Source organism: Ascaphus truei, chromosome 10 (genome assembly GCF_040206685.1).
Source record: "Ascaphus truei isolate aAscTru1 chromosome 10, aAscTru1.hap1, whole genome shotgun sequence".
Classification (NCBI taxonomy): Eukaryota; Metazoa; Chordata; class Amphibia; order Anura; family Ascaphidae; genus Ascaphus; species Ascaphus truei.
The window spans coordinates 53,956,680-53,982,193 of NC_134492.1; the positions used below are offsets into that span (position 1 = coordinate 53,956,680).

Consider the following 25,514-nt stretch of genomic DNA (forward strand, 5'->3'; position numbering starts at 1 on the left):
GGCAGCAGCTGCGTAGGAGGGCACCTGCTTCGCAGTGCCGCAGTGTAAGATGAGAGGGAGCTATGCAGGGCCCTGACAGGGTAAGGGCAGGAGGGCTCTGGGACACCACCTGGCCTGACACCTAACCCCAGCATCATTGGTCTCCTTGACTTCAATACATGTTGTATGATTAACTTTTGCAGACACCCCCCCCCCCAATGATATGTGCCCCATAAAATGACTCAGTGTGATCTAAGCTGTCAGACCGTCCCTCATGCATCTCAAATTGCCACTTCTTGCAGCTGATTGTCATTCTTGTTTAGAGAGTGTCTGAAAGTGAGTGAGAGTGAGTGTATGAGTGAGAGGGTCTGAGAGTGTGTGATTCCCCCCCCCCCTGCTCCGATTTGTGTGTGTTGTGTGTGTGTGAATACAGACACCAACCCACAGATAGTCATAGTCACCCACCACCCAAGTGTCAGTCAGTCAGTCACCCAGGGGTCAATCAGTCAGTCACCCAGGGGTCAATCAGTCAGTCACCCAAGGGTCAGTCAGTCAGTCACCCAGGGGTCGGTCAGTCAGTCACCCAGGGGTCAGTCAGTCAGTCACCCAGGGGTCAGTCAGTCAGTCACCCAGGGGTCAGTCAGTCAGTCACCCAGGGGTCAGTCAGTCAGTCACCCAGGGGTCAGTCAGTCACACAAGTGTCAGTCAGTCACATAAGAGTCAGTCACCCACCCAAACCTGGAAAACCAGTTGCGAGTAGCAACATCAATACCAGCTAACATCACACGCCTCACCAAAGAGAAGCAGTTCCAGCCATCACATTAGGGGTGAGTTAATTAAATGTTTGCCGAAATATAGAAGGCTAATTTTTAAATTGCTAATTTTGTATGGCCCGCGAATGATGTTATAAATATCAAAATGGCCCTTGGCAGAAAAAAGGTTCCCCACCCCTGGATTAGGTCCCTACCTCCCACCCCCCTCTGTCCTACTCTACTCCTCCCCTTATTGATCTGTACCTCCCCTTCTACCCCACCCTGCTCCTCCCCTGAGTGGGCTGTACCTTCCCCTTTGTCCTGCCCTACTCCTCTCCTCATTTGTTCGTACCTCACCCTCTGTAAAGCTCTCCTCCTTCTCTGATTGGTTTTCCCTGCTCCTCTGTCCCACCCACTAACTCTTCCAATTGGTCCTCTCGTCTGTCATTTTGAGAGTGGAGAATCCCCTCAAACTCCTGGCATGTTAGGCTGAGTCCCCAGTCAGCACTGTGGCACGTGTGCCCGGCGGGGGTGCGGCGCGTGCACAGCGCTACACCACGATCTGCGGTCTGAGGGGAGAGAGAACGTTTGCGACGGGAGGGGGCGTGGCGGTACGTTTGCGGGAGCGTGGCCATGACGTCCCGCGGCAGGTTCGCCCTCATTGGCTGAACCGCCGGCGGGGGCGTGGCCACGCCTCCGTCGCAAATGCCAATCTCAAATTCCCCTGCCTGCCTGAAAACCTGTCGCGCACCGCTGGGGAAAAGTGCGCGACAAGGTAGGAACTGGGACCGGAGGAACTGGGGGGGTGGGGCTTGATCGCTCGGCGTGCGCTGTAGTAGTTAGTGGGACCGCAGTCTTAGGGAAGTACGCACACATGTTTATATTACTCGGGTGACCCTATTGCAATGTGATAACTGAGGTAAAATATTATTCGGGTCACCTTATATTCTATTACAAAGGGATACCTGAGGTAAAATATTACTCGGTTAACTGTGTATTCTTTTACACTGGGATATCTGAGGTAAAATATTACTTGAGTAACATTGTATTCTATTACAATGGGATTTCTGAGGTAAAATATTACTCTGGTATCTTTTTATTCTAAAAATGGGGATTTCTGAGGTAAAATAGTGATTGGGTAACATTTCATTTGATGGGAATTGCATTTCTGAGGTAAAATGTTACTCGTGTAACATTTTATTTGGTGTGAATGAGATTTTCTTGAGGTAAAATATTTATAGGGTAACATTAATGTAAAATATTGCTTGGGGAACATTTTATACTGATAGAAGGGGATTACTGAGGTAAAATATTACTCGGGTAACATTGTATTCTATTACACTGGGATACCTGAGGTAAAATATTACCCAGGTAACATTGTATTCTGTGAGATGGGATTTCTGAGGTAAAATATTACTTGGGTAACATTTTATTCTGCAAAATGGGGATTTCTGAGGTAAAATAGTGATTGGGTAACTTTCATCCTATGGGAATTGCATTTCTAAGGTAAAATGTTACTTGTGCAACATTTTATTCGGTGTGAATGAGATTTTCTTGAGGTAAAATATTTATAGGGTAACATGTTATACTGTTAGAATGGGATATCTCAGGTAAAATATTACTCGAGTAACATTTCATCATATGATTATTGCATTTCTGAGGTGAAATATTACCTTTGTTCCACCAAAACCAGGATTTCTGATGTAAAATATTACCCACATAATATTTTATTGCGTGAGAATGGGATTACGGAGGTAAAATGTTACTAGGGTAACCTCGTGTAGCCAGGTCCTCCGGTACCACCCCTTCTTACCCTGGTGCTAGTGGGAGCTGCCGGGGCGGCCGCGGCTCCGGGGAGTCCCGGAAGTTTTGGCTCAGGGCGCCGCCATGTTATGCGCTATTCGCGCATGCGCAGTAGCGCGATAGTTGCGGCGGCCCCTACAGATAGAGTTGCGCAAGCGCAGTGATACAGGAGAGGCGGCCATTTTAGATAGGAGCATCCCTAGTGGCGGCCATTACCAGGGAAGGCTCTGTGTGGGAATACAAGTCCCATGAGCCTCAGGGTGTTGGGATACCAGGTGGTCACAGCAGCCAATGGGGTTGTCAGAACTCTCTGCTCTCTGATTCTGAAACATTCCGCGCACTGGAGAAAACAGGCAGTTGGTGACAGTTGGTGCTGGGAGGCAAGGGGAGAGGAGGTGCATAGTGCAGGGGGTCAGTGACCCACTGCATAGGCCAGAATATTCCCCTAGGCCCCAGCGCAGGCCCTGAGTCACCACCAGCTTGTGGTACTGCAGGGAACAGCCCTAGATAGGGACTTTACCATTTACTGATAGTAGCAGTCAGTGACACAGCATCTTCCTGAGCTACAAAGTGATCTGTAGTTTGGGATCAGACTGAATTGCGGAGTCAAGCCTCGTGAGAGACCTCCCTGACAGTGAGGAACTACTCGTGTGTGACGACGCTGGATCTGCGGATCCTTTTCGAAGTATCAGCGACCGGGTGCTGGAGCGCCCGGCAAGTATTATTATAAAGTGCACCAACACCGGTACCTACAGGCACTGATCCCGCCTTGGGGGGTGGGTTTCTTGGGGACACTAAAGGTTAAGTGACCAAGGGACTGGTCCAGTACATTGGACACGGTGTGGGGTGTACACGGTGGTGGGGAAGGGACACTTGCACAGTGGGTGCACTCTGAACTACTGGTATACAGCTATATCATTCTTATATGTGTATATGTCATTCAAGGTTATAACTGCCATATAAGTGTGTATGTTCGCTAATGTTATTTCATGCATATGTGTTATTAGGCCCAACGTGTGTATGTGGAGAGAGAGAGATATAGAGATATAGGGCCTTATGCAGAGAGCATCGTTATTTCGAAATTCGCCATTTTTTGTACAATTTCGCGCAGAAACCGGCAGAAAATGGCGAGTTCCGAAAAACGCGCCATTTTGTTTTTTCAATTGCTAAAACTCGCCTCGCGGCTGGCGAGAACCTCCATCTCGCCATTTTTAAAACTCTCCGAATGCAGAGAGGTGCGACCGGCATAAAGCGGCTGTTCGCGCCAAAAAATGGCGCGATTCTCGCATTTTTGCCGCGCCAGGAAAAGATGGCAAGATGGCGCTCGCCGCCTATAGTAAAGGGGGAAAAAAAGGCGCGAATTTGTTTTTACACGTTTCTGAAGCGCGCATCTTGCCAATTTAAACTCGCCACACGCATCCATGTTAAACATAGCAGAATTCGCACTTTTCTGCATATGGAGAATAAAACTCTCCAAAAAAGCTACTTTTTATGAAATTCGCCAATTTTAAAATTCTATGCTCTCTGCATAAGGCCCATAGAGAGAGATCGATATAGAGAGATATAGAGAGAGAGAGAGATATAGAGAGATATAGATATAGAGAGATAGATATATATATATAGAGTAAACTGTTACATATACTTGGGTTGTTATTATTGTTCTTGTCCAGGGTAATCTCACATCTAGGGGTTCCTGGGTAAGTGGAGGCGCTGCCCTTTACTATTGTTGCCCCAGGCTCCCAGTTAGCGGAGGCTCAGATCCCGGTGAGCCAGCAGGTATATACAGCATCAGTAGCGTGTCTAGTCAGCAGGAAAGAGGGTTACACTCGTGAAATATTATTTGCACAACAATTCTTCCTGATTTCTGACCCAGGTAACATTTTATTCTGAATAAAATTGTATTTCTGATGTACATAAAATAAAAATACCCATTGTGAGCACATTCACACACCTCAGACAGGTCTGCAACCCTGCCCTTCCCCATTATCTCTTAGCGTACACTGCTTCCACTGCAGCCATGGATTCTGGGTAATAACATGCAGATGAGCACACTGTCACTTTGTGTTTCTTCTCCACATTACTCAGCTTTCCAGCACTACTGGGTTATAGAAGTGCAGAGCCAGTAACCCACTCACAGACAGCTCTGTCGACCATTTGAGGCTCATGGTTGTGAGCCCCAAATGATGGGTTATATTGGCTTTGCAATGAGAAGTTAAAAGCTATTTCAACCACACATTATATAAGGTAATGTGGGTAAAATAGGGACAAAAACCTTCCACTGTACAGTTTCTGAGGTAAAATATTACCATTAGGTACCATAAGGTATCATTTTATTATCTGTGAGATGGGGATTTCTGATGTTAAATAGTGATTGGGTAATATTTCATCCTATGGGAATTGAATTTCTGAGGGGAAATGTTACTTAAGTAACACTTTATTCTATGTGAATTAGATTTTTGTTTAGGTAAAATATTTCTTGAGTAACATTGTATACTGTTACAATGGGATTACTGAGGTAAAATATTTATTGGGTAACATGTTCTGCTGTTAAAATGGGATTACTGAGCTAAAATATTACTCAGGTAACCTTTGTTTCTTCAAAATCCAGGTGTTATTTACTTCCGTGTGATGGGGAATTCTGAGGTAATACAGTGATTGGGTACCATTTCAGCCTATGGGAATTGAATTTCTGAGGTAAAATGTTACTCACATGATATTTTATTTGGTGAAAATTGAGTTTGTGAGGTAAAAAAATGTGTAACATTTTATACTGAGATTTCTGAAGTAAAATATTACTCGGGTAACCCTCGTTCCTTCAGAAACAGAATTTCTGAGGTAAAACATTACCCAGGTATCATTTTATTCTGTGAGTGGGATTTCTGAAGTATAGCAATTGGGTAACATTTTCTCCTATGGGAACTGCATTCCTGTGCGATGGGTAGGGCGACCGGATTTCATAAAGTAAAAACCACGACACAAAAAAATTATTTCTGAAACAAATGACATTACTTAAGTAATAATCCCCGAAGAACAAGGCATTACTGGCCAATAATGCCCTGGCTGGAAGAGTTGAAGGCCTGAGGCAAAGCCAAGTGACTTTAACCCAGCCAGGGCATTATTGGCCAGTAATGCCCTGTTCTGAGGGTATTATTACTATTATTACTATTATAGGCTAAATGTAGGCTTTTTTCATAAAAAATAGACACTTTTATAAAAGATATACTGTATAACTCGGAGCTGATGCACCTGTGTAGGAAAAAGAAGTAAAGTAGCAAATGTGAGGGGAGAGAGGTGAGGGGGGAGAAGAGAGGTGAGGGGGATGAGAAGAGATAGGTGAGTGGGGATTGAGGGAGGTGGTGAGGGGGGAAGCGAGCGCGAGGAGAGAGAGGTGAGGGGAGAGGGAGAGGGGAGGGGCAGAGGGGAGGGGGAGAGGTGACGGGTAGGGGGAGGTGTTGAGGGGGTTAAGGTATGAGAAGGGGGGGTGGAGAAGAGGGGAGGGGAAGAGGTGGGTGAAGGGGAGAATGGGATGAGAAGTGGGGGGAGGGGCAGTGATTTTAACTACAAACTCTAAAAAATAAAAATGACCGTAGCAAAAGCTATGCAAGTAGTGGAAGAAAAAAAAACCAGGCCCTAAGTCAAATACATTACATAGAAAAATCAACACATTAGAAATGACAATAAACCAATTGATTGGCAAGTGGTTCATCGTGCCCATATAATATGATGCTTCTTGGCGTCAAATGAAGCTGCACAGGTTTTATACAGCCTGTGACATCACATTTCACAATCTGATTGGCTGAAATAACATGTGATGTCATGTTAAAGGGAAAGGAAGCATAGCCTTTCTGATTGGCTGACTTCCCTCCCTTTACATGACGTCACATCCTTAAAAAAAAAAAATTGTCACATGGTTATCCCAGCCAATCAGATGGTGTGGGAACCTTTGCCACTCAAATGTGACGTCACAGGCCGTATAAAAGCTGTGCAGCCTCACTTGACGCCAAGAAGCTGGAGAGTGAAGACCTCCTCCCCAATAGGATTACAATGGCGTTACAGATGAAGCTGGATGAAGAAGAAAGAAGACCCCCAAATGGATTATAATTAACAGATGAAGATAAAGAAAGAAGAAAGGGAATTTGGACTTTACCTGAGGGCCATTGCTGTTTTGGATCATGGATTTGTTCAAGAGCATCCTGAGACCACGGGGATCGGAGGGCGAAGACATTTAAAGGTAAGAAAAAACATTGTGTGTGTTATTTTTCTTTTACAGGTTTTTTCATTGTATATTTTTTTTATTGTAACATTTTTTATTGCCCATTGATTGCCAATTTATTTATGTATGCCCCTTTAGGGCTATACATATAGTGACAACCAATGCTTTTTTGGGGGGCAAATGCCTGCTTTTATTTATTTTAAATGTATTTTGGTTCTTTGCTTTGAAATATTTCTGCTATTTATTTTGTGTTTTGATTTTTAATGATGGGAATATTTGCGGTCTTTTCAATTGTTTATTTCTCTTACTTTTTTGTTGTTTGATTTTTAATTGTGGTTTATTTTTGGTCTTTTGCTTTTTAATAATGGTGTTTATTTGGTGTTTTCTTTTATTTATTGATTTTGTTGGTGTTTTAATTGTTAATTCTGATGTTTATTTGATATTTGCTTAATTGGTAATTTTGTTGTGTTTACTTGTTTATTTGGTGATTGTTTTGATTGCATTGGATATTGTTGGTGGTTTATTTTTTAGGTTGACCATTGACTGCCACAGTGTTAAATCATGCCCATATTATATAGCCTGATGTACCACTGTGCCAATCAATTGGCTTATTGGCATTTGTTTATTTTTCTATGTAATGTGTTTTATTTTGTGCCTGTTTATTTTTAGCTTCCCCATTTATTGCTATAGTGTTAAATTATGCCCATATTATATGGGCATGATGTACCCACTGTACCAATGAATGGGTGGAGGGTGGAAGATGGGGGTCATTGCCTGGGAAAGGTGCTTAGGCCTTCTGGGTGGGTAGTGGGGGAGGGTAGGTTAGCCCCTTAATTACTATAGAGGTTACTAACCACTAATGTGATTAAGGGGTTAGGGGCCATTAGATTGTATTTTTTATTGTATTCTTGCTGGCAACAGTGTACATGGACGGTGATGAGGGTGAGGACGACCTTCATCATGTCAGACTGGCAGGGGTAAGTGCAAGTTTTATTTACTTTATTTCTGCTGGTTAAGTTTTATTTGAAATGGGCAAATGCACTATTATCCATATCTGGATAATAGTCATTTTGCCCATTACTTTAGCAGCGGTGCACAAACTGGGGGGTCCAGGAGGGGTGGACAGTTGCAGAGGTCCCGCGCCCTCCCCCCAGGCATTTAAATTAAATCCCAAGGGACCGAGCGAGGCCTCTGTAACTTCTACTTACCGGGATTCTGCTGGCTTCAGCACGCGTGACCATGGCAACACGTCATGTGACATCATGGTTGATATGGTAATGTAACATAAAATGATGCTGCGGGTCACGTGACACGACCCCGCGGCGTCATCTGACACCGTGCGAGGTACGGAGGGAGGCGGTCAACAAAGAATGTAAGGCAGGGGAGCGCCGCAAAAAAAGTTTGGGCGCCCCTGCTGTACTGTATGTGGGGGTGGGGGGTGGAGGGGATGTATGTATTTGAATGTCTGCATATTTTATTTTTTTTGGCACAGTATTGGTACCGCGGGGACCCCCGGAAACCACCCGAGGAACCCCGGACACCCACAAGAACAACACGAGGGAACCCCCGCAGGCCTCTGGTACCAATCCTGTGTATAAAAAAAATAAAAAATGGTTTTATGTGGGGGCACAGAGGCTGGGTGGGTTGTGTATTGGTGGTTAGTACATATTGTAATGTTTATTGGGGGCAGAGGGGGTGAGTGAAGGGCCAAGTACCCATTTCACTCACCCCCTCTGCCCTCAATAAAGCTGCTGTTGTTCCTTAACCCCTTCCTTGCTTTAGCAGTTAGCCGCTAAGGTAATGAAGTTGCCTGTAAATGCTTTTTTATTGCATGGGATTCATGCTTGGGGCTTTCGGGGCTGATATTAATGTGTATCAGCTCTGGAGACTCCCGGCATCAATCCGATGCAGGAAAAATGCATTTTTTTTTCTAAGTCCCCTCTCGCCACGTCTTGGCAGCTACTCACCAGCCTCACGCCAACTTTTCCTTGTGGGACAATTTTAAGATAAATCTCAATTCTAGAGCCGTGACTAGCCTCGATAAGCTAGTCGGGAGTACTAGAATTGCACGAGTTTGAAAACCTGTCGACAAGTGGCTTATCGCCGCTCGTTTGACAATTTTTTTTTATCGGGGAAAAAAATGGCTGAAACGGCCTTTTACCGCCGACTTATCAGGGCTTACTGAATAGTAGTAGGCTTTTTTGGCGATAAGGTGTCGATAAGTGGCTTATCGGCACTTAGTGCATAGGCCCCAAAGTCGGACGCAAAAGGACTGATTTTATCACGGTTTTGTGAATAGGCCCCACTGTCTGCTATGTACTGGTATAATAATAAGGTGAGTAAGGCTGAGCTCACGGTGGTGATGCGGGAGCGCGCTACCATGTGAGCTCCTGCAGCCCAGCGAAGTGTGCACTAGGCTGCAGGAAATTGTGGAGGCGATCGGGGGGCGTGGCGGGGGGCGTTGGCAAATTGTAGTAACGTCGAAATACACAGCACCACGGGCACTTGAGGAATTACCATAGGCAATCAGATAAGAGTCCCAGAAGTGCGTGCAGACGCAAGCATGTAGTGACGCCGCCAACATGTGCTCGGCCTTAGCCATTTGGGCGCCCTGCACCACATGATATTTACACGTGTTGGATCATGTGACCGGCTGAAGAGAAGTGGCAGCAGCTGGTGGTGTTGGGGGAGCTGGCGCTTGCTGGAAAGGGAGATGGGGTAGAGGGGGTCAGATAGTGGAAGGGAAGTGGGATAGAGGGGGACAGACAGTGGACAGGAGGTGGGATAGAGGGGGACAGACAGTGGACAGGAGATGGGATAGAGGGGGACAGAAAGGTGAAATGGAGATGGGATAGAGGGGGACAGAAAGGTGAAATGGAGATGGGATAGAGGGGGACACACATTGGAAGGGAGGAGGTACAGAGGGGGACAGACAGTGGATGGGAGGTAGGATAGAGGGGGACAGACAGTGGAGGGGAGATGGGATAGAGGGGGTCAGAAAGGTGGAAGGGAGATGGGATAGAGGAGGCAGAAAGGTGGAAGGGAGGTGGGATAGTGGTAGACACAGTGGACGGGAGGTGGGATAGAGGGGTCAGACAGTTGAAGGGAGGTGGGATGGAGGGGGACAAACAGTGGATGGGAGGTGGGATAGAGGGGGACAGAAGGTGGACAAGAGGTGGCATAGAGGGGGACAGAAGGTGGAGGGGAGGAGGGATAGAGGGGGACAGAAAGGTGGAAGGGAGGTGGGATGGAGGGGCAGACATATCACCTCTTACTGATTTGGAGTAGAAACGTACAATACTTTCTAATAGTAATATTTTCAGCTGTTTTCTTCAAAATTTCTCTTCATTGGGAAATGTTTCACCGAGCCTTAACCCTTTAAGTGCCCTGGGACGTAGCACGCCAGGTGCTCCAAAAATGGTGTCCATTTTATTTTAATCAATATTCAAGTGACAAGCGGTAGGGTTCCTGAAGTAATTACTATTAACGAAATTAAGGACAGGCCATAGGATGTTAAGGGGGGCCCAAGGTGTCATGCTGGCAGCGCAGCTCCTCCGGTGAAAGTGGTGGGGGTACTTACCTTGAAGAGCGGCCCTCTTCCTGCTAGATTGCGGTGTCATGGCATTCATGTGATGTAGCGTCTCCATGACAACGTGCCGCTGCTGGAGGAGGACCGCTCCAGAGACCCTCTCCCTCACATGGAAGCTGGATCCTGGCGCCGGCTGGAGTGAAGGAAGCACGGGGCCCGATGTAGGTGCAGGGCCCAATACAATAGCCTTGCTTTAAGGCCGGCCCTATGTATCATTTTTGTACAGCGAGGGCAGATTTCTGAGGTAAAACATTACTCAGGTAACATCACAAAGTGACAATACAGCACAAAATCACTAGATGGCGATCTAACACTTCCCAATGTGGTGTACAGTGAAACAAAACACATATTAAAGTGTATACAGTAGGAAATAATATTCAAGGATAAACCCTAAATTTAAATGAATCCCATAAAAACACTTCACCAATAAGTGCAAACAAACAATAATAAAGTGAATAAATAAGGGCAAACCAGATACCACCCAACCCTATCACTTAGACTGTTTTAAAAGTCTAGGGGGCCTATGCAGAGAGCAGCAAATTTTAAAAATGGCGAATTTATTAAAAAGTAGCTTTTTTGGAGAGTTTTATTCTCCATATGCAGAAAAGTGCGAATTCTGCTATGTTTAACATGGATGCGTGTGGCGAGTTTAAATTGGCGAGATGCGCGCTTCAGAAACGTGTAAAAACAAATTTGCGCCTTTTTTTTCCCTTTGCAATGGCCGCGAGCGGCAGCTTCTTGCCAATTTTTTCTGGCGAGGTAAAAAGGAGACAATCGTGCCATTTTATTGGCGCGAACAGCCGCTAGATGCCGTTCGCGCCTCTCTGCATTAGGATATTTTTAAAACTGGCGAGATTGAGGTTCTCGCCAGCCGCGAGGCGAGTTTTACAAATAGAAAAGAAAAATTGGCGCGTTTTTCGGAACTCGCCATTTTCTGCTGTTTTCTGCGCGATTTTCTCCAAAAAATGGCAAATTTCGAAATAGCGCTGCTCTCTGCATAGGCCCCTAGATGTATACAGCTTTCCCAAAATCCAGGGGAGCGATGGTGGATGCAATAAAAAAGAAGAAAAATATATAGTGCAATATGCTAACACAGTGAATAGAATGAATATAAGAGGGGCTCCCAAATAATGTTTTGATAAATTATCTTTTTGACCTGCACCATGGTTCACTTTCTCTTTGTCCGAGACTGCTGAGTTCTCACTACCTGCAATACCCAGACTACAGACTACTACGAGTCACAGGCTGGCACACTGCTCTTTATTTCTGCTCAATTGTAAGTATAAATTTGGGAGCCCCTCTTATATTCATTCTATTCACTGTGTTAGCATATTGTACTATATTGTTCTCTTCTTTTTTGTGGCATCCACCATCGCTCCCCTGGATTTTGGGAAAACATAACAAAGTGAAGCTGGGGTTTCTGAAATAAATATATTACTCGGGTAACATCTGCTACGAGTAAAAATGTGCAAAATGCTCAGTGAAATTACCATTTTTGGGTCACTGGACCCTGATGGTTAAGGGCCCGCTGGTCATGTGATCTAGTTTCTCGAAATAATGCTAACCACAATTTGGTGACAATGGCAATTTAAGGGGGGCAAAATTTCAGGCTTTTTTTTTTTTACATACTGTACAATGACAGAAAAGAGACAAGCACGAAGTTCAGGAAAATTGTAAAATATATTTTTGGGCCACAAGCCCCAATCATCACTTACATATAAAGTAATTAACATACTGTAGGTTAAGAGTTCTTACAGTCACCGCTGTGTTGCCAGTATATTTTCTAGTGGGACATTAAGAAGAGCACGGAATTTTTATATGTTTTTTTTGTTTACAGCATTAAGCAAATTGGCACAATGTGTGCAAGTATGTAAACAAATTATTAGTATTATTATTACTAGCTTTCTCATTTTCCTAACCTGTGCGTCCTGCGTCTTCCCAATCCGGTAACAAAATCAAGTCTCGCTCACCGTACGCGCTCACTGTCACAGACGAGACCTCATTGGCCTCAGTAATTTCATACCAAGCCAGAAATACCGACAACCTATTTTATTGTTCCTGCCCACTAAGGTCCCTGGATTTTGATAACATGAACGTTAACTTAACCGTTTCAGTGCCTGAGGACATACAGTAGTCACTACTGTATGTAATGGGAATGGGTACTCCAGGGGTAGTGCCTTCATCACGGGTGCGCAAACTGGAGGGGGGCGCGGCGGATGCAGTGGCCCCGTGCTCTTCCTCAAGTATTTAAATTAAATGCGGGGTGACCGCGCGAGGCCCCTGCAACGTCACTTACCGTGACTCAGTCGGCTTTGGCGGCGACTGTGTCGCCGTGCGAGTCACGTGCCGTGACATCACATGATGACGCTGCGTTGTCATGGCAAAGCTGCGTCAAATGACACCACGGGTCATGAGACGTAACGTCACATGACCCCGCGGTATAATTTGAGGCTTCAGAGCAGGTAAGGGGGGAACGATCAGGGAGGGGAGGGGGGAGAGCCAGCAGGGGGGCACAAGGTAAGAAGTTTGCATACCCTTGGCCTACATCATGCTCACAGGGCTTGTTTTTTATGGGTTATATCGCATCCTGCATTCCCATAGAGCTTCAGACATGATCTAACCAGCAAAGAAATGGAGGAGTTTCCCCTTCTCTTCCGTTTCTTCCAAAATGGCTGCCTCTGTCATGTGACCGCACAGTGCCGGAGGGGCAGAGGCACTCTGGCACCATGACCCTTCCAGCACGCAAAGGGTTACATTCTATAGTATTTGTCTCACACATTTCTGCTAAATATAACATATTCTCAGGATATACTCCATCACAGTTACAGGGGCTCGCAATGCATTTAGGGGCTTACTAACCTCATGACCTGCATTATACTGATCCCGAGAGATTTCTTTCACAGATTTGTGTTGAGGTCTTTACATTTTATTGTATTTTATGTGTATTTTTAGTCATCTCCTGCAGCACTCCGCAAATCTCTAATGGTAACGTAAGAATAAAGAAAGAGACGTACATGGAGAATGAAATTATGACATATGCGTGTAACGCTAAATACAAGCCGGACACGAGGACTGGAGTGACTTGCACTAGAAGTGGATGGAGTCCTTCTCCTTCTTGTGTAGGTTGGTGTTACTTATATATTTTTATTCACTATTGTTTGTTGTGATCTGGCAACTTGCATTCACAATGTTGTGTGTTCTAATCTTTCAGACACACTTTTAAAGGTCCGAACGATGAACAAAAAGAGACCTAGTGTGGGCACTCAACTGATTGTGTAAAGCTGGGTTAATTAAAATAATCTTTAATGTCAACCAAGAAACTAAAATAATGGGTGTTAAAAACAATTGTGATGCAGCTTTGATCCTAGTTTAAGTACTAAAGATGCCCTCTGGATCATCTACTAGTATTGTATGATGACCAAAATGTATCAGTCACTCATATACTAAATCAAAGATTGATCTGGATCAAACAATGTTTATCATCGGTTCCTAAAGTAGGTGAACACAATAATTAAAACATACGGGTATGTAAAGAGACTCTCACCTCAAGCGTAATACTTGGGCTGATAAATACTAAGGATAGGAGTGATCGTAACCATATACACTGGTGTTCCAAGGTCTCAAGGTGGTATAGTATTGGGTAATGAGACCCATACAATTAGAGACACAAGGATAGTTTCCCAATAGTGAAATTCATAACCCTATATATTGTGGGATATGCTTTAATATGTAAAATTAGAGATTGATGAAAAATGTCTCCAGGTAGGTTCTGGAAATGAACTTAATGAGGGGTTCATTAAAGATGGTTACCGTTATTAGTTTGGGTAAACCAAGAATAATTTCCCAATGATACAAATGGTAGTTAGAACCTAAATGTGTGTGTTCTGGTAGATGGCCACAATATCCCCAAATAAGTACTTGCAAATATCAAGGGGGGTGGGGGGGGGAAGGGTGATAACAGATGGCTGCCAGACACTATCACAATTGGATAAAGGGGAAGAACCACTATTCTAAAAATATTTGATTGTGATAACAACAGAAAATGCCTCCAAAGATCCAATATGAATTTAACAATCTAATGGGCTAAATTACCAATTAGATGAGTGGATTTAAAATTCCAAAGCCACAGAGGAACAGCTGATAAATCAGTGTAACACAGGAGAAGGCTTACTTTACCTGTAACCAGTGCACTGATAAGATAGGAGGAGTCAGGTAAGCCATAGAGAGTAGACCCTGGCAGTATTAGTTAGTTGAATCCTAATTTTAATGGACCCAACACCTGAAAATACTGCAGATATATAGGGTTGTGCAAGTGACATGTAGGATCTATACTGTTGTTGCTAGCAATAGATTTGTTGTATGGGTTAACTAAAAATACAAGTGTCTTGGTACATACAGTATTACTGTGCCATTAAATAATGGTGCAGTATTGTGACATAGGGAACAACATTAATTGGTAACAAGCATAATGCTGCAGCTGTGAGGGGTACCAGTCAGAGGCTCTACAGTAGATAAATGGTGAAAAAACAAAACCCTCGTTGAGCCCCTTTGGTGATAGGGTTTCCAGGATATAGATCCAACACGCTTCTTTTCTGAGATGTTCTGTATCCCAGTCCCCCTTTCTTGTGCTTGGTGAGTATTGGTCTATGCCAATGAACTGTAAGGCTTTTACATTACCATTATGGCATTGGTTCACATGTTTTGCTACTGGTACCTTTAGTGTATTGCGTATTGATCCTAGGTGTTCTAAAACATGTGTCTTAAATTGGCGTTGTGTTTTTACGACATATTTTTCCCCGCAAATGGACATAGCAAGGTATACAACTCCAGTGCTGGTGCAATTGATGAATTTGCGGATTTGGTATGTTTTTGAGTCATCATGGTTAGGGAATTATTTTGTGACTTTCACTGAAGTACACACTTTACACCTCTGCCATTGAAAACACCCAGTTGTTTTTTTGGGAAGCCACGTTAGTGGTGTTGCGCCCGCTAGGTGGCTATGCACAAGAATGTCACGTAAATTCCTGGCCCTCCTGCCCCCCATCGATGGATAGTGGTGAATCACCTCCTTTAGGTCATTATCGGATTGTAGGATATACCAATATTTTTGGAAGATGTTTTGTGCCTGTTTCCAATGATTGTTGAAGGTTCTAATCAACCTTATTGGTCCCCGTTCTAGTTCTTTCGGTTTGTCTTTGAGGAGTTCACCACGGGTCAAGTACTTTGCGTATGTATGCCTTCTTGACCACTTTATGACCGTAGCCTCTCTCTAAGAAACGTGTTTTCATAAGGGAGGCCTATATTTCAAATTCCGTTTGATTGCTGCAATTTCTTTTCAACCGCAAAAATTGGCCAGTTGGTATCCCATTCTTTATTAGAGCCCTGGGATGGTGACTATCCGCTTGCAATAGGCTGTTAGTTGCAGTGGTTTTACGGAATATGGTAGTGTCTAAAGTCCCATTAATTCCCCTGGTTATCCTCAAGTCCAAGAAGCAGATGAAATTGCTATCATGTTCAAAGGTTAATTTTAAGTTCAGGTTGGTGGTGTTAAGTTTCTCAATAAAATTGGTTAGTGTTTCCACAGGGCCTTGCCATAAGAATCCACATCTCTATACAGGATGTGTAAGGCTCCATCTCCTCATTGAAAACCATCTCCGCTTTCCACCAAACCAAGTACAGGTTCGCGTAAAATGGGGCACATTTGGTTCCCATAGCGGTCCCTTGTATGTGGTGGTACAGTTTGTTGTCAATCCAAAAGTAATTTCTCTGCAGGATGAACTGCAGAAGAGTTCTAACAAAAGTGTTGTGTTTTTGGTACCAGTTTCCTCTGGTTTTCAGGAAGTACAGTATGAGATGGCATCTAATCCTGGTTCATGTTTGATGCTGTATAAAGGCTCTCAACATCCAAACTGACCAGGATTGTGTCTTCTGAGATGACTATGCCCTCAAGTTTGTTTAGGACGTCCTTTGTGTCCTTAATATAAGAAGGTAGGGCTACTACAAAAGGTCCTAGAATCTTATCTACGTAGGAGCTTGCCTTTTCTGAAAGGTTTCCAATGCCCGAAACAATGGAGCTTCCTGGCGGTGGTGACTTATTCTTGTGCATTTTTGGTAAACTGTACAGGGTGGCAATCTTAGGTGTTTTGACCAATATGAAATGATATTCCTGTTGTGTGATTAACTTGTCCTGCAAGCCTTGGTTAAGGATATTAATCAGTTCTTTATTGTATGCAAGTGTGGGATCTTTTTCCAACTTTTCATAGCATGAAAAATCTGACAATATTCTTAAATTCTCTTTAATATAATTATCCCTCTGCATGATGACTAAATTGCCACCCTTGTCTGAAGGTTTTATAACTATGTTTTTGCTATTTTCAAGGTCTTTGAGTGCTTGTCTTTTATTGTGGTTGAGGTTATTGATGCATTTTATCATTGGAAGTTTTTCAAAATCCTTGGTCACTAGATCCACAAATACGTCAATGTTTATATATTGATCCCCAAAGGACAGAAATTTGGATTGATATTTAAAATCGGTAAAGGGCCCTCCCCAGGGTTACGGTTGGATTCATTAACCAAATCCACCATATCATTAAGGCATTCAATGTCAAAAGTGTCCAGTGGGGGGACCCCAACTGAGTTGGCCAGTCTTGCATCCCTCCATTTGAAAAATTTGCAAAGTTTTAACTTTTGTGCAAATAAATTCAAACCTTTCACCCATTCAAAGGTGTCCATAGGGGATGATGGAGAAAATGAAAGGCCCTTTCTTAAAACACGCTCATGTTCTTTTTGAGTATCTGATCTGAAAGGTTAATTATTTGCATTTGATCATATAGTAGCTCTGGAACCTTGTTTTTTTGTTTTTCGATGAGGAAGCTCTGTCCCCACTTCTTAGTTCCCAGACCTTTCCCCCTTCTTGTTTTCCTCTACCCCTGTGGCCGCCTTGTGCCCCTCTGTTGCATGCAGAGGCAGAACGTGTATTAAATAACACATGACACAAGGTTATACTGCTGCTACATTGTTGCAGTTACCTGCCTCTTTGTTAATGAGTCAATATACTAGATATCACTCTCTCTCTCTGAGGGCTCACACGGGTCCATGTTCAGTTCACTTCATCACTTATTGAAGGAGATTTAATCATAAGGTAGGCTCACACGGGTCCATGTTCAGTTCACTTCATCACTTATTGAAGGAGATTTAATCATAAGGTATACTCTGGTAGCACAATGCTTGTACCTATATATTAGGATTTGGGATCTTTCTCCTAGTACCACGAAGAGTGAATTTTCAGACCATTATTTAAGAACCCCTCTGGTAGTTCATACTTAGAACTTATTTGGGGATATCTGGTCACTTGTCTAAGTTTATATACTTAGGTTTAGACAACTATCTATATGGCTGTCTACTAATACCAGAGCCACATGGAGCCTTCTCCTGTGTTACACTGATTTATCAGCTGTTCCTCTGTGGCTTTGGAATTTTTAATCCACTCATCAGATTGGTAATTTAGCCCATTAGATTGTTAAATTCATATTGGATCTTTGGAGGCATTTTCTGTTGTTATCACAATCAAATATTTTTAGAATAGTGGTTCTTCCCCTTTATCCAATTGTGATAGTGTCTGGCAACCATCTGTTATCACCCCCCCCCCCCCCCTGATTTACAAGTACTTATTTGGGGATATTGTGGCCATCTACCAGAACACACACATTTAGTTTCTAACTACCATTTGTATCATTGAGAAATTATTCTTGGTTTACCCCAACAAATAACTAATAACGATAACCATCTTTAATGAACCCCTCATTAAGTTCATTTCGAGAACCTACCCGGGGACATTTTTCATCAATCTCTAATTTTACATATTAAAGCATATCCCACAATATATATAGGGTTATGAATTTCACTATTGGGAAACTGTCCTAGTGTCTCTAATTGTAGGGGTCACATTACCCAATACTATACCACCTTGAGACCTTGGAACACCAGTGTATATAGTTACGATCACTTCTATCCTTAGTATTTATCAGCCCAAGTATTACGCTTGAGGTGAGAGTCTCTTTACATACCCGTATATTTTAATTATTGTGTTCACCTACTTTGGGAACCGATGATCAACATTGTTTGATCCAGATCAATCTTTGATTTAGTATATGCGTGACTGATACATTTTGGTCATCATACAATACTAGTAGTTGATCCAGAGGGCATCTTTAGCACTTGAACTAGGATCAAAGCTGCATCACAATTGTTTTTAACACCCATTATTTTAGTTTCTTGGTTGACATTAAAGATTATTTTAATTAACCCAACTTTACACCATCGGTTGAGTGCCCACACTAGGGGGCCTATGCAGAGAGCAGCGCTATTTCGAAATTCGCCATTTTTTGGAGAAAATCGCGCAGAAAACAGCAGAAAATGGCGAGTTCCGAAAAACGCGCCAATTTTTCTTTTCTATTTGTAAAACTCGCCTCGCGGCTGGCGAGAACCTCAATCTCGCCAGTTTTAAAAATATCCTAATGCAGAGAGGCGCGAACGGCATCTAGCGGCTGTTCGCGCCAATAAAATGGCACGATTGTCTCCTTTTTACCTCGCCAGAAAAAATTGGCAAGAAGCTGCCGCTCGCGGCCATTGCAAAGGGAAAAAAAAGGCGCGAATTTGTTTTTACACGTTTCTGAAGCGCGCATCTCGCCAATTTAAACTCGCCACACGCATCCATGTTAAACATAGCAGAATTCGCACTTTTCTGCATATGGAGAATAAAACTCTCCAAAAAAGCTACTTTTTAATAAATTCGCCATTTTTAAAATTCGCTGCTCTCTGCATAGGCCCCTAGGTCTCTTTTTCTTGTTCATCGTTCTGATACTTATTTACCTAGCGGTGCCCCACTGATAACACACACACTTCAACGCTGAAGCGGGGGTACTTGTGCAGTTCACACACTATTAAAAGGTGCAATTCCACATAGACAGCAGTTGTATTTCTTAAGGGCAACTAAATGGGGGTGTTTGTGTTTCATGTGTTTTCTTTCCCCTTATCCCCCCCTGTCCTTATCAGAGAGACAATAAAGATAAGGGAAAGTGGGGAGGGGGAATGCTGGCTGTACAAGCATTTGCTGATCACACAGTGACATCATCACACAGGATTTCCCTGGTAAATATTTGGTGAAGTAGGAGGTTCTGTAGGAGAAATATTACAGCACTGTTTCTATTTTAAAACTATTCTCCCTGTACAGAAGTAGTACTTGGTCCCAAGCTCATAATTTCCAAGCTGTAAGGTTCTGTAATAATAGGAACACAGCTTTTCCTCTACATTTGCCAATGGGGCCACAAGATTTGGGGGCTCCATATATACAGCCTGTAGTGGGATACATATGCCTGGTGGTTATTCCCTCCTTCCAGGCTGTTTTCCCCCTGATAACTGGGAGTTTGGTTAGCTTTTGGCTACCTACTGTATACTGGGCTCTGGCAGCATGGAAATCCATATGGGTCACAGAGCACTGAAGGAAGATTCTTCTGTGTTTGGGATTCTCTCTATCTGCCGTCGTGCTGTGAAAAGTTCCAAGTATTTCCTTTTCTGCAATCACTCTGGGGTTAGTCACATGTTAATAAATCAGATCAAATGTAGTGTACATTTTGTGTTTCATTAGCTGCGATATTTGGCTTTTTGCCGTAATGTTTATTTAATAATATGTTAACGTTTCTTTTTACTATTTAATAACTTGCTTTATTTGGATATTTCTTTTGCCTAACACATCTTATTTTCTGTTAGAAATTGCTTGCTATGCTGAAAGTGTAGCGAATGGTGAAGTTGTGAAGGATAAGGATGTGTACAGAGAGGGTGATATCATTGAATTAAAATGCAACAGAGGATTTAAAATTGAATATGAACCAGACGCGCCCCGGAAATGCACAGCGATGGGCTGGAGTCCTTCTCTGAAATGTATTAGTAAGTATAGTACTATTTCCAAATAACCAGACCGGGCACATATACAGTATACATTTTATTTCTTCTTTATAAATGCGATAAATGTTTACGGTCGTACCTACAGTATCAGGTCAAAACATATTTTTATCTGACAAATCCCTTATTTTTCTTTTATTGTATCATCATCGCATTTTATTGATGTAACCTCTCTTTACCTCATACTATAGAGCGTGAGGTGGGGGCCTGAGTCCTATAACTTGGGGTTCAACTCTTATAGTGGGTGGTACACAGAGTGGGATGCAGGAGCAATTAGACACAACAAACCAGTAATGAATTATGACAAACTTTATAACTCTATCTATAACTCTAAACATGGATACATACACATGGCTACACAACTCATGTGACCCTAATGATCAGGGCCAGCACATAACTACATAGTGTTTCTACAATCCTACTAAAAATTACTAAAGCTGCGCCTCTGCTGTTATATATATTACAGTCACTACAACTGACTTCACATACCCTGTTGATCAGACAGGGTATTTGCACAATAATACTTATAACGGAGTTCCCCCTGGGCCCCCCTTACCTCTACTACAGCAGGCAGCATTGTGAGGAGGTGTGAGCCGGCGACTCCCAGTAAAGGGTGCCGCCATATTGCAGTTTCGCACGCATGCGATAATAGGAACACAGCTTTTCCTCTACATTTGCCAATGGGGCCACAAGATTTGGGGGCTCCATATATACAGCCTGTAGTGGGATACATATGCCTGGTGGTTATTCCCTCCTTCCAGGCTGTTTTCCCCCTGATAACTGGGAGTTTGGTTACCTTTTGGCTACCTACTGTATACTGGGCTCTGGCAGCATGGAAATCCATATGGGTCACAGAGCACTGAAGGAAGATTCTTCTGTGTTTGGGATTCTCTCTCTCTGCCGTCGTGCTGTGAAAAGTTCCAAGTATTTCCTTTTCTGCAATCACTCTGGGGTTAGTCACATGTTAATTAATCAGATCAAATGTAGTGTACATTTTGTGTTTCATTAGCTGCGATATTTGGCTTTTTGCTGTAATGTTTATTTAATAATATGTTAACGTTTCTTTTTACTATTTAATAACTTGCTTTATTTGGATATTTCTTTTGCCTAACACATCTTATTTTCTGTTAGAAATTGCTTGCTATGCTGAAAGTGTAGCGAATGGTGAAGTTGTGAAGGATAAGGATGTGTACAGAGAGGGTGATATCATTGAATTAAAATGCAACAGAGGATTTAAAAAATCCTACTAAAGGAAAGTCCTGTATTCTCTAGTGTTCCATATAGTGCACTACCTCGCCCTTGTCACCCGCCCAGATACTATCTGGAGGCGGGTATTTCCTGCGAACGAGGGAGAGAGACCCCGGTGGAGGGAACTCTATTCATCCTTGGTTCCCCGTCCCGCCGGGGATTTGAGTTGGAGGGTCCTCTACGGTGCACTGAGCACGGGAGAGTATTTGGCACATTTCACGGACTCCCCCGCCGCCTGTCCCTTTTGTGGCGAGCGGGAGTCCGTATATCACATTCATTCGAGTTGCGCCAGACTGCAGCCCCTCTTTTCCTTCTTGAGGAGCCTTCTCCTGCAGTTCTGGCTACACTTCTCCCCTCATCTTTTTATTTTTGGGTGTCCAGTGTCCCGGAACGATAAGCATAGGGATCTCCTGGTCAACCTGCTCCTGGCATTGGCTAAGGTAGCCATTTGTAAAACCAGGAGGCAGTGTTTGGAGGGTGGGTCCCAACAAACATTGTGGTCATGTTCCGGGCGCTGGTGCACTCCCGTATTCGGGCAGAGTACTCGTACGCCGCGTCTACTGGGACGGTTTCAGTATTTGCCTCCCAGTGGGCATTAGGCGGGGTGCTCTGCTCGGTATCTCCCATCAAGGGTTCTTTAGAGTTAACCCTTCTGCTTTAAGTGCACTTCAACAGTGCACTTGTTGGTCTTCTTTTGAATATTTGTTTGACTGGTTTTTCATTGTTCTACTTGGCAAAATAGACCCACTTCTCTCTCTACTCCTCCCCTCTCTACCATTGGTGCACCTCCCTTTATAATCCCTGTCTGTCCACCTCTTCCTCGCTCTGCATAGTTCCTGTTTCCCTGTGTGTTACCTGTCCTATGCTGTGCTCCCTCTGTGCTCCTGTGAATACCTGCTCCTGTGTTATTTGGATTTCCCTGGCTTTGACCCCTGCTCTCCCTGGATTACTCTGCTCTCTGTTACCCCCTTGAACCCTGCCACGCATACGACTTCGCTGACCTCTGGCTTCCTAGGACCTAGCTTGCCCTCTGACGACTTTACCCTCTGGATCCCTGAACATTGGCAAACGGACACGACTATTCTCACGGACATTCCCCAAGCGTTGCAAGTATATACTAACAACTCTTCCAACAGGCCCAGCAACGCTATACCACACTCCGGGCTTGCTCCCACTGCTGTGGATGTGTGGTATCATACCGTTCCCACCTCAGTACTGGGGTCTGGCTTGGTCTGCGGGCATACAGGCGTGACATTATGCAGAGCCCAACAAACGCAGACCCCCCTGAGGTGGGTACAAGTATTACCATAGAGGCATTACGCTTTGTTAGCGATCAGCTGGCCACAGTGTCACAGCAATTAGCCACCTTCAACCGTCAGGAGGGTACCACAGTTTCTGAACCAACAATGGCTAACCCCTACACCGGTCCTGGTCCACGGATTCCTTCTCCTAGTCGCTATGATGGGAACCCCCTCAACTGCCGCGGTTTCGTAAACCAATGTGAGGTACAATTTGAGATGTCTCCCTCCCTGTTTCCTACTGGCCGTGCTAAGATTGCGTATATCTACGCCCTACTCACTGGAGATGCCCTTGCCTGGGCCTCTCCTCTATGGGAACGTGGTCACGAAATAATGCAAGATTATATGTTATTCAAACGTGAATTCCAACTTGTTTTTGATACCCCCGCACGGCACGAGACAGCTGCCTTCTCTCTCTTCCATGTTTCTCAGGGTCGACATTCAGCTGCCAAATACGCCATCACGTTCCGTACGCTAGCCGCTGAAGTGCAATGGAATGATGAGGCTCTCGCAGCAGCTTACTGGCACGGACTCTCAGATACGTTGAAAGACAATCTGGCCACTCACGCCCGGCCTACGTCCCTGGAGGAACTCATCACCCTGAGCGTACGCATGGATCAGCGCATGCAAGAGCGACGTCATGAGAGGCACTGTTCCCGTTCTTCTTCCTTTGTTATGTCTCACAGGTCAGTCGCCACTCCTCTCCTGGTTCTGGAGTCTTCAGGACCTATGCAGGTTGGCAGTCAACAACTCCAGGCAACCGAGAGAGCGCGGCGGCGCCAGAACCGGCTGTGTTTCTATTGTGCTTCCTCGGAACATCGTCTGCAGTACTGTTCTTTGAAGCCGGGAAACGGGCACACCCAGTAAAAGTAGAGGGTCTTCTACTGGGTACTGTCTCTCCTAACCCCTCTCCTCCCAAAAAAGTCCCAAAGAAGCTGATGCTACCAGCCACACTGGAGGGTCCCAACCTTGTCATAAAGGTCGAAGCATTCATAGATTCCGGATCGGGCGGTAATTTCCTGGACCAGCAGTTTGCAGAGGAGAATCAAATCCCCATGGTCAGAAGGAAGAGCCCAGTGGGTCTTGAGGCCATCGACGGACGACCACTCCAGCCGGCTTTCATCATTTGGGAGTCTATTCCTCTTACCTTGACCCTGGCTGATGGTCACAAGGAGGTAATTGTCTTTGATGTTTTTCAGTCTCCTTCAGTACAAATTATATTAGGATTGCCTTGGCTTCAACTCCACAATCCGCGCATTGATTGGTCTGGTACCGTGCCCATCCAGTGGCCCTCGTCCGCAGATACTACGCCAGCGGATCCTCCTGTGGTTGTGCTTGCTGGTCTGGATGCCGTACCAATCGACCATTCACCCTTGCCGGCCGTGTACCATGAATACCTGGACGTGTTCAACAAGGTACAAGCAGAGGTCCTTCCTCCTCACCGCCCGTACGATTGTCCGGTCGACCTCATCCCCGGGACTGTCCTGCCGAAGTCTAAGTCTTACCCACTCTCCATCCCGGAGACCGAGGCCATGACTACTTATATTCAAGTGTACCTAGAGAAAGGTTTCATCCGCAACTCCACCTCTCCTGCCGGTGCGGGGTTTTTTTTTGTGAAGAAGAAGGATGGATCTCTAAGGCCTTGCATAGACTTCCGCGGACTCAATAAGATCACGGTGAAAAACAGGTATCCGCTACCGCTCATTTCTAAACTGTTTGATCGTCTCCAGGGGGCCTCTATTTTTTTCAAAACTTGACTTAAGGGGTGCCTATAATCTCATTCGCATAAGAGAGGGAGACGAGTGGAAAACAGCCTTTAACACTCGTTCTGGACACTATGAATACCTTGTTATGCCCTTTGGGTTGTGTAATGCCCCGGCCGTCTTTCAGGAATTTATGAACGACATCTTCCGTGACGTTTTGGGTACCTTTGTTATTGTCTATCTGGACGACATCCTTATTTTTTCTAAAAATCTTGAGGAACACATCCAGCACACCAAACTTGTGCTCTCCAGGCTACGTTCTAACCGTCGTTACGCCAAGATGGAAAAATGTTTGTTTCACTACACTTCCACAGCCTTCCTAGGCTATATCATCTCCAGCCAAGGTTTCTCCATGGACCCAGAGAAGTTGAAGGCGGTTCTCGATTGGCCACTCCCTAATTCGCTCAAAACGGTGCAACGTTTTCTTGGCTTCGCCAATTATTACAGGAAGTTTATCAAAAAAATTTCTTCCATTGCCCTCCCCATCACCGCCTTGACCAAGAAAGGCGCCTATGTCTCATCCTGGTCACCAATGGCCATCACAGCCTTTGAGACCCTCAAGAAGGCGTTCGTCTCTGCCCCCATCCTGCGTCATCCGGATACCTCCCTTCCCTTTACTTTGGAGGTTGATGCCTCAGACGTAGGAGCTGGCGCAGTGCTGTCCCAGAGGACTTCTCCTCAAGAGAAACTCCATCCTTGTGGGTTTTTTTCACGGAAATTCTCTGCAGCAGAAAAAAACTATGATGTCGGAAATCGTGAACTGCTGGCCATTAAGTTGGCTCTCCAGGAATGGAGACACCTGTTGGAGGGTTCCATACATTTGAGCGCCCCTTCGCACTCGGTTGTCCACCTATTTCAAAATGGCTCGTTCATTGTGTGTCAGGATCGGGTTTAGGCGCCACACCGTGA

At 44.4% G+C, this 25,514-nt stretch overlaps 1 protein-coding gene across 21 annotated transcripts in view; it reads left to right on the plus strand.

The window, feature by feature from the left end:
* Positions 1-25,514, plus strand: part of LOC142503955 (complement factor H-like) — a 721,803-nt gene that overhangs the window by 55,692 nt on the left and 640,597 nt on the right. For 15 of the 21 annotated variants that reach the window (XM_075616940.1, XM_075616958.1, XM_075616961.1 and 12 more), the window contains exons 6-7: positions 13,289-13,459; positions 20,105-20,281. The exons of 2 other annotated variants lie outside the window; for them this stretch is intronic. In XM_075616940.1, coding sequence (XP_075473055.1) covers positions 13,289-13,459; positions 20,105-20,281 — 348 coding nt within the window. Of the gene's footprint in view, positions 1-1,421; positions 1,507-2,895; positions 3,249-3,286; positions 3,437-13,288; positions 13,460-20,104; positions 20,282-25,514 lie in introns of those variants that run through there. 4 more of the 21 variants (XM_075616952.1, XM_075616954.1, XM_075616956.1 and 1 more) reach the window with 4 other exon arrangements.